The sequence below is a fragment of the Camelus ferus genome, chromosome 8 (genome assembly GCF_009834535.1).
Source record: "Camelus ferus isolate YT-003-E chromosome 8, BCGSAC_Cfer_1.0, whole genome shotgun sequence".
NCBI classification, from domain to species: Eukaryota; Metazoa; Chordata; class Mammalia; order Artiodactyla; family Camelidae; genus Camelus; species Camelus ferus.
The window spans coordinates 30,387,697-30,396,883 of NC_045703.1; the positions used below are offsets into that span (position 1 = coordinate 30,387,697).

Genomic DNA, 9,187 nt, shown 5'->3' on the forward strand with positions numbered 1-9,187 from the left:
TAGAGTTTGGGGCCTTTTAGAAGAATCATGGGACTAGAATAAGAAAATTAGGCAAAAGAAAATCAGTTCTTGATTATTCTGTTTTATTGTAAAGTTTACTTTTTTTGTATTTACATTGTGTAATTCATATTCTCTTCAAATGTGATATAGGTGTACCTAAACTTAACATAGTACATGTGGAAACATTTCTACAGTTTGTTTCCTAGAAATCACTTTACATTTTGCTTCATTTTCAGACACAAAGTTTGGTATTTTTACTTGCTTGATTTTCAGTTACCCTTGTTAAAGTTAAGCAGTTTTAACTGTAAGATCATTGTCATATTCCAGAATTTTTAAACTCACCAAAGGATGAGTGATGTTATATGAATGTGTATATACAGATATACAGTTGATTTTCTATATTTGCAAGAGTTATGCTCTGTAAAGTTCCTGCAAACCCTGAGTTAGAGAACACTGAACCGTTCCTCTTAAAGTACAGGGCTAGGTTCCTGCAAGCCTCTGGTCATCACATTTTCGTCAACAAATCAATACATAATCTCTCTTTGTGTGCTTCTGTTTAAGATGCCATATTTAATATATATTGTCAATTCATTAACATTGAACTCAAAGCCAATAGCACTGTAACTCCTGCCTGAATGAAGCTTCTCTAACACATGTATTTTCTCTGTAACACACAGCTTTCTTGTGTGTAGGAACACTAGACAGCTTCAGCCCTGTGCTTGGGGACCATTCTAGACATTGAGATCATCAACAAAAAGCACAAAAATGAGAAAAACACGGCACTAAACAGACTGTGAAAAGGACCCTTGTTTTCAGCGTGAGAACTAAAGCAAGAAGGCAGAGCGTCACCTTGTTCTGCCTCAGCTGGGAACAAGAGTGTTGGGTTACTCTAAATGTTCACTGTTCTGCACTTGCACCTGTCTGCAAGTGATCATAAAAGCTCTGAGTGTTGACTTTAGGGTGACAGATTTTAGTGAGCAAGCAAATTCTTAAATATGGCATCCATAAATAATGAGGAATGATTGTGTCTGTTCAAAAAGAAAAATTAAACCACTTACATTTTAAAAGCAACATTTTCAAACTGTTAAGTCAGCATTTTGAGTCAGACTCAATGTAACTTTCTTTTCCTTCAAAAATATAATAATGAGTCACACACTTGGAGCAGTATCCTTGCCAGAAGTCAAGAGTCTTACCCGCATAAATCATGCAACAGTTGGCTTTTTGGCACCTATTTAGGAGTTCGGTCTGGCTTCAGCAGTAATAGTAAGGTAAGTACCACATGGTGAGGAAGTCGCTTCGTCTTATCTCAGTAAGTGGTAAATTAGCAGTTTCTATTTAAAGTGTTCCAACAGCGTTCTAATGAATTAACCCCGGCCTAATGAGGTAGATGTTGATACTCTGGTTCATCCCACTGTGGCTTTGATTATGTCGGCCTCCTTAGGTGGTATAGTGTAATAAAAACATTGCCCACAAAGCTGAGTGGCTTAGTGTTTTGTCATTGGCTTTATGAGTTTAATTTACCTGAAAACTAATTGTGATATATACATCCAGAGGGTATGCCTCTTAGCAGTAATTCAGGTATCAGCTCTGCTTCAAGACACAGAATCTTAAATTCACAACTGTCAGGCCTCATAGTCAGAGAAAATTCACTGTGAAGACTGATAGCATTGAAGTTACCGAGTGCCATTAGTTCATGAAGTTTTATGGTCCAGGTCACCTAAACGCCCCTGAACGTATGCTTAGAATATATACAGCTCCAAGGGCGAAGAAGGAAGGGTATAAGAATGTGAATTAAGATGAAAGCTGGTATCGTCTGGATGGACAGTGATTCACACAGAGTTTTTTTTCCCTTTTCTTCAGTGACTTTATGCCTAAGACCGTTGGCATTGATCCAAGTCCATTTACTGTGCGTAAACCAGATGAAACTGGAAAATCAGTATTGGGGTAAGATTTGCATATAGAATGAAATTTTAGAGATCAGTGTAAAATAATATAGCACTTGCAGTATAATTTCCACCAAAAACTAATAACTTCAAGTCACATAGTTTGGAGCACAGTCTATTCATTGCATCTATACAGGTAGTTTATTTATAGCACTGGGATCATTAAAGTGTTCCACACTGAAAGAATTTATGGGAATTTCAGCAACACGGTGCATTTTATTATTTTAGATTAGGAGTCTCACAGATGGCATAAAGGCAAGTAGCAGATATTATTTATGTCCTTTAATAACTCAGCATCCTCTGTTTCCCACAACATAAAGTACTTAGGTAAAATTTTATATTCATTGTATTTATTTTTGTTGGCATCCTGAGGAAACATTAAAGCAAATATGCTCAGACAGAGAACTTAGTAGATTTTCTACGTATTACTATAACATTGTTTTGGGGATGACTGTTATTTTATTATATGCTATATATAATAATAATATGAGGAAGAAAACAAACCATGTTTACAGTCTTTGTGCTTTGGGATTGGAACGAAATATGTTCTAGCATAAGAATCTCTGTTACTGCCATTGACCTGAATAATCCCAGTGATAAGAGTTCATCTAGGCCCTGGCCAGAAACCCTGGCCGGATTGTAGATACTGAGTCCTAGTTGTAACTGGGAGTGTGTATGGTGTCCTAATTGGATTCTAGCCACTTGTGATTTATGTAATGAGATATATATTACTGTTTTCTTGATGCACCATTTACGCAACTTAAATATGTGGCCTTAAATAGCTGCATGTTAAGCCCTGGACCAGATGCTAAGAGGATTTTAAAAGAAGGGACATCCTCAGAACATTTAGAATTTTAGGAGTTCCTGGGACAAATACGTAAATGACCAACTATATTAGTGTACAGTACTGAAGTGCTATCAAGTTTAATTTTTAGTTGCAGAAAGTCAGAAATTAATTTATTTTCTGTAATATTTAATCACTGGTCAGATAGTATTATATATTTCTTTCCTAGAAATTGCAGAATATTAATGTATTTTAAGTCTTTTGCAGAGAATTTTTTTAAAGAGTGAAATATTAAATATTTTTCATAAAAGCCAAAAATATTACCATAAAATATTTTCTGAACTAAAAAAACGATATTCTAACTACTCTCAAATTTGGCACTAAAATAAAAGTAAGTAAGTGTGGGCTTTTTTCTATGTTTTTTTCCTATCTACTCCTTGGCATTAGAAGGAATGTTCAGCAAATAGTTACTTACTAATAACACAACTTAAAATGTTAGTTTATGTTCATCAGTTGCTCACTACTTTCGTACAAGTAATTAGCTGCCACTGTGATTGATAAAAATTCATAGGAGGGACAGAAATATAGATTTGGCTATTGACTTGTTCTTGAAGCTTCTACAAATTATAGGTTATTTTACTAATATCTCAAACTTAATAGCCTTCTGTTATTGTACTATGAAGTTTGAAAATACTGATTTCAGTTACCAAAGGAAGACACAGTAGCCAAGTGGTGAAAAGATACTTCTGCACATGATAAACACATCTTTTTTGTGTTTATAGCAAGATTAAATTCACATCAGGTCAGTACATGTATATGATAAAATATTAAACTTTTCTCTTTAGCCCAATTGAAGCCAGAAACTCATTTCTCGCAGTCATCTCTTATGCTTCACTAGGACTAAGGCTTTGGGACACAGTGATCCACAGCGAGTCTTGAGGGTTTAACAGATGCTTCACACCCACATTCATCTTTTTAAAGAAACAAGAGCAACAGAGAAGAAGCTGTATTACAGCGGAAGACAGCCGCCAGCGCCCCGCCGCCCCCCAGCGAGGAGGCCGTGTCCAGTAGCTCTGAGGATGACTCTGGGACTGACCGGGAAGACGAGGGCTCTGTGTCTCAGCGCTCCACTCCAGTGAAGATGACCGACGCGGGAGACAGTGCCAAAGTGACGGAGGTGTGTGGCAGAGGAGGGTGTGCAGCCCCACGTGAGGCTCTGGAGAACAATCCCTAAAACACTGCTTTCAGCCGCATTATCTCACTCACCCCATTTAACGTGTGGTGTTTGAGGCACTGCAGAGATGCATGCATTTGACAAAGACGTTACTGAATGTGGTTTCATTTTGAATTTCATACAACTGGTGCTTTTGTTCGCAGGTGTAACAGTCAGTTTCTTGTCACTTCAGAATTCTTAAGAGAATCCCATCCCTCTTTGAGCAGCCCATCCACTCAAGGTCCATTTATTCCCTTGCTCAGCACATTGTTGGAATGCAGGGTTTGGACCTGTGGGTCATAACCCCCAGGGGAGAAATTCATCCTGTCCAATTTGACATTACCAGCATATTAAGGGAAAACAAAAGGCAAGTAAACAACAGAAAAACCAAATTTAGCTTTGGGGAAATTTGATTTTCAGAAATAACCAAAAGTCATTAGTGGTAGATATGGCAAATAAAATGTGTTGATATAAGAACCAAATCCTTTATTCCAGGGGTTGGCAAACTACAGCCTATTGGCCAAACCAGCCTGCTGCCTGTTCTCAATAAAATTTTATTTACAACCAGCCATACCTGATTGTCTGTTGTCTGTGCAGTTTCCGCATTGTCACAGCAGAGTTGAATGGTTATGGCAGAGACAGTGTGACTCAAAGAATCTAAAATATTTACTGCCTGGCCCTTTAGGGAAAAATGTTTGCTAACTCCTGTATTATACAAAAGCAATTAGTAATTGCCTAATAGTTTTTTACCCTAAAATAAACTATTTTAGTGAAAATGAAATCAGATTTTAAAAAACCATTAACTGAGAAATTTAATGAACAGGTTGAAGAAACATTGTGATTGCTTTCGTGGGAAAACATAGGTTCATTTTCTTCATCTTTGGAAATTATTAATATGCTAAATGTCTAAAAATTCTTCCTGGTTTTTTTGACCCCAGAATGTGGTCCAGCCTATGAAAGAGGTATATGGAATTAACCTCTCAGATGGCCTCTCAGAAGAAGATCTCTCCATTTATTTAAGGTAAAATATTTTCATGAGAGCTAAAGGGAAATCGCAAATGCATTATTACAATTAATTTATATCTAGTATAATTTTAAAAAATTGAAAATAGCCAGCAGTACAGAAGGAAGTAACTGGAATACAGTAGTAACATTTAGGAGGTCAGATTCTGAAATGTTGATTTATATTTGGAGTTACAGGACCTACTTACTGCTTGAGACTCTCAGTGCCCCTCAGTGATAAAAATGTATGATGCTTACATGTATTTTCACTGCCCAAATATTGTCTGCAAACTTAAGTTCAAATTCGTTTCTTCATTCGTGCATTAACAAATCCTCAAGATCAAGTGCCTTCTTACAAAACAAACCCAGGATATTGACGATTGAGGACCTCGTATTCAGTTTAGTTCGGGGGGTGCCGGTGGGAGTGGTGGCAGAGGAGGGAAAAGGAAGCAGTGACAGAAGAGTACCAACTCAGAATGGTTTAGATCTTTATTAGGAAGATCTAGCTAAAAAGAGGGGGACTCGCCAAAAGGTATTCCCTGAAATAGCAGATACATTTTCACGTGTGTGCCTCTGCAGAGAAGATTCATAGTTTCATTGAACCTGAGATCAGACTCAGAAGAAACCCCCACTTAGAAATCTCAAAACCTCAAAAACCTGACGACACGACTGTGAACACTCCCTCAGCCTAATGCGTGCATTAGGAAGACTTAATTATTGCAAGTGAACATGGCCCCACTTCATATCCGTTTGGCTCATGTAAACTATCATATAAATGAGCATTCATCTTCAGGTCTTTTTTAAGGAGGGTATTTGTTTCTCAGAATCCATTGAACTGGGTTTTTCAGCTCTCTACTTCAAACTAATAAAGACCTGCTATAGAATATGTAAAACAAAAGAATGCACAGCACTTCTCGACTGCAGAAGCACTGGTATGACTATGCCTCACTATCTTACTGGACGTCAACTGAGTCATTCAGAGTCCAGCCACACCCTCCTCACTTGTGGACACAGAGACACGCAGTGACTTAATTCATCACAGCTGTCACACTCTGTAGCTCAACTCTTCAGTAGCTGAAGTGGGCCCTTATAAGCAACATGGTCTCGAAGAGTGAATTATCTGGAGTTAGTGACTGAAGCATAGGACTTTGCTTATTGCAGAGAGCAGTATGTCAAGGGTGTTCACTTGCTAAAGATAAAAGTTGATAAAAGCTAATCTAAAACTTGTTTGTAGCACTGTAATGATTTAATAATTGGGAGTTTCTGCAGCACTTTCCCCAAACTTTAAAAAAAGCTAATAAAAAAGCTAATAAAAACAGCAAACTGCACGCTTGAGGGGAAGATGGATGCACGTAGCACAGACCACACTTCAGAGGGGTGCACTTGAGAAATATCAGTGGTCCATTGCTAGGTATCCTCTCGTCTTGCTGAGCTGGCCTGGGGCCATTCCCTTTGGCCCTTAGCTTCAAGTCTGGATTGGTTGTGTTGGAGGATTCTCTAAGGAGTGGCAGGGCAGTGGTGCTCAGCAGGTGGTCTCCTCAGTCCCTTCCCTGTCAGGCGAGTCCTCTTAGGAGTAGTTGGTGCACACTTGGGGATTATTTTTTATAATTTTATTTATTTTTTTAACATTTTTTATTGATTTATAATCATTTTACAATGTTGTGTCAAATTCCAGTGTAGAGCACAATTTTTCAGTTATACATGAACATATATTCATTGTCACATTTGTTTTCTCTGTGAGCTACCAGAAGATCTTGTATATATTTCCCTGTGCACACTTGGGGATTTTTATGCTCCTGAGGACACTAAGTCCGTGCCCGGGTTCTCAGGGGCATCCCTGCTTTGGGAGGTGGATCCCAAGCCGGACCCTGGCCTTTCCCTGTCATTTCTCACTGCAGACTCCGCCCCTCCTGTTTCCTCAGATTTCCTGCTGCAGTTTCCCTTAGACTCGTGAAGCCTTACAGGATCGTTTTCCTGACTTCAGGGACATTTTGGTCCAAGCTCTGTATCACGTTTGAGTAAACAGAAATGCAGTGAAGTACACATTTTGTCTCATTTTTACATCCATAGTTATGAGTTACATTTTAAGCAGAGTTCTTCCTCCTTTACTTCTAATAAACCCATTCTAAAATCAGGCAACCATTTATAAATAAAGTGTCACACGGTACTTGTGTGTGCTTTTCTGATATAAGCATATTACTGTCGTTCAAATGCTCATGCCATTTTGTGTGATCTGCTGAATTTACAGCAGGTAGTTCCTTTAGCTTACTTTTATCCCTTGTAATTTGTAGATTTGTGCAGCTGGGGCAGAGTCAACACAGACAAGACAAGAGCAGCCAGCAGCTCTGTTCCAGGTGCCCAGATGGAGTTACAAACCTGTAAGTACTAGATTAGACCTTGTAAAAAATCTTTGTATTCATGCCATTTGGGGTGCTTTCTTTAAGACTTCGTAAGAAAAACACTCAGTCTTATTACCGGATCAGCATAAGCACTAAAGCATCTCCTCCTGGCACCGCATCCGAGGACAGCTGTGGGGACGGGGCAGAGAGCAGCAGCCTGGCTTGTACTCGCAATGTGCCCTTTGGAGGTGGGATTAGAGGTGGTGGAGGCTTCCCTCCAGAACCTCTGCTCTCCATGGGGTAGAGTGGGATGAAAAAACGGCTCTGACCCTGGAGACAGGCTCCTCAAGTTCAGTACAAGACCCCTGAGGGCAGGAGTGGTTTACCTTGTCTAGCTATGTGTCCTCACCAGTTATAATAACTTGCTGTTTTGTCAATACCTTGGTGTTTAGTAAATTCTTAACAAAACAGAACTAGGTTCATATCCTGACTCACTACTGTGCTGCTTCTTGGCTTGTTACCTTGAGCAAGTAACTTACGTCCTGTGTAGCTCTGTTTTCTTGCCTGCAAAATGAGATAATACTAGCACCTGTTTCATAGGAGGGTGGTGACGCTTAAATGAAATAATGCCATCAGAGTGCTTCAAACAGCATCTGGAATACATTCTCAATACGTGTGGTCATCACCTTCTTCATATTTATCATTGTCCTCTGCTTGTTGGGACCAAAGTAAAGGCTGTGACCAGGAGAGGCTCCCTGATGCCATTTGCTCAGTTGAATTTCTTCTATAAAATGGGTCACTGTGGTGATTAAATGAGATGCAAGGTGTCTAGATCAGTGCCTGGCATAGAGTTCTCTTCCCTTTTCTTAGTCCAACTTTATCAGTTGATTTAGTAGATTATTTGATAGATACTGATTGCCTGACTTCTCTTTGTACTACATCTGCATGTTCCTGATGGATTGTTAAGAGGCTATTACAGTGACCTAGGCAAAGACTGGTGCCTTAGAGAGTAGTGGCTGGGAGGACTTGGGAAATGGGATGGATGTGGAAAATATTTAGAAAATGAAATAGGAGTTGGATATGGGATAAAGGCCTTATCAAGGGTGGCCCTTAGGTTTTTTGGTTTGTGTAATAGGTTTGATTGAGTCATTCATTTATTCACTTAACAAATAGGTATTGAATACACCTGTTTTAGGACCATTCACACTGACACTTATGGTAAGGAGAGCTATCGGAGGACCCCGATTGCCTTTAAAGGGGCATCAAAGTGGCCATGTGTAGGAGCCAGTTGGATCAACTGATCTGGAACTCAGAAAAGAGCTTCTGGGAATGTGAATGTTTACTGGTGCTAATTAAAGCCACTGGTTAAAGATGACACCTAGGAAAAGAGAGCAGAGTGAGAAAAAGTACAGCTTAGTCTTGAGGGTTTCTGGGTTTAATAGTGGAGAGAGACAGAGGTAACTAAATCAGAGAAGAGGAAGGAAAACAAAGACAGCGTTTTATCACAGCCTCCAGAAGGCCCGTTTCTCCCTTCTTTCTCTCCCCTGTCACTATTTTTTCCTCTTTTTTAAAAAACATATGAGCTCCTAGTAACTTACAGTTTTTCTTTTCTTCGGTCTAATTAGCATATGGAAATGTGGGCTCCCGAATGAATCGATATAGATGTGGCCAAAGAAGGAAAGTATTTAAATGTGATAGTAAAATAAGAGACTGTTAACCGAACTGTGTTAACCAAATTGATTATTCCACTGAAATAGTAGGCACAACTTAGGCGGAGCAGATGATGAAGTGAAGAGAGCATACAAAATAAAAGAAAAACATTTTCCCCTGTTTTCTTCAACACTGTGTCTAATTTGATCCATAATTGGTCTTGCTGCTAAACTACTTTTAAATTATTTTTCTTAAA

At 38.9% G+C, this 9,187-nt stretch overlaps 1 protein-coding gene across 1 annotated transcript in view; it reads left to right on the forward strand.

Annotated features, from left to right (window-relative positions):
- FIG4 (FIG4 phosphoinositide 5-phosphatase) overlaps window positions 1-9,187 on the forward strand; it is a 124,845-nt gene that overhangs the window by 75,479 nt on the left and 40,179 nt on the right. The window contains exons 19-22 of the mRNA XM_006187412.3: window positions 1,861-1,944; window positions 3,709-3,904; window positions 4,879-4,961; window positions 7,234-7,320. Coding sequence (XP_006187474.1) covers window positions 1,861-1,944; window positions 3,709-3,904; window positions 4,879-4,961; window positions 7,234-7,320 — 450 coding nt within the window. The remainder of the gene's footprint in view (window positions 1-1,860; window positions 1,945-3,708; window positions 3,905-4,878; window positions 4,962-7,233; window positions 7,321-9,187) is intronic.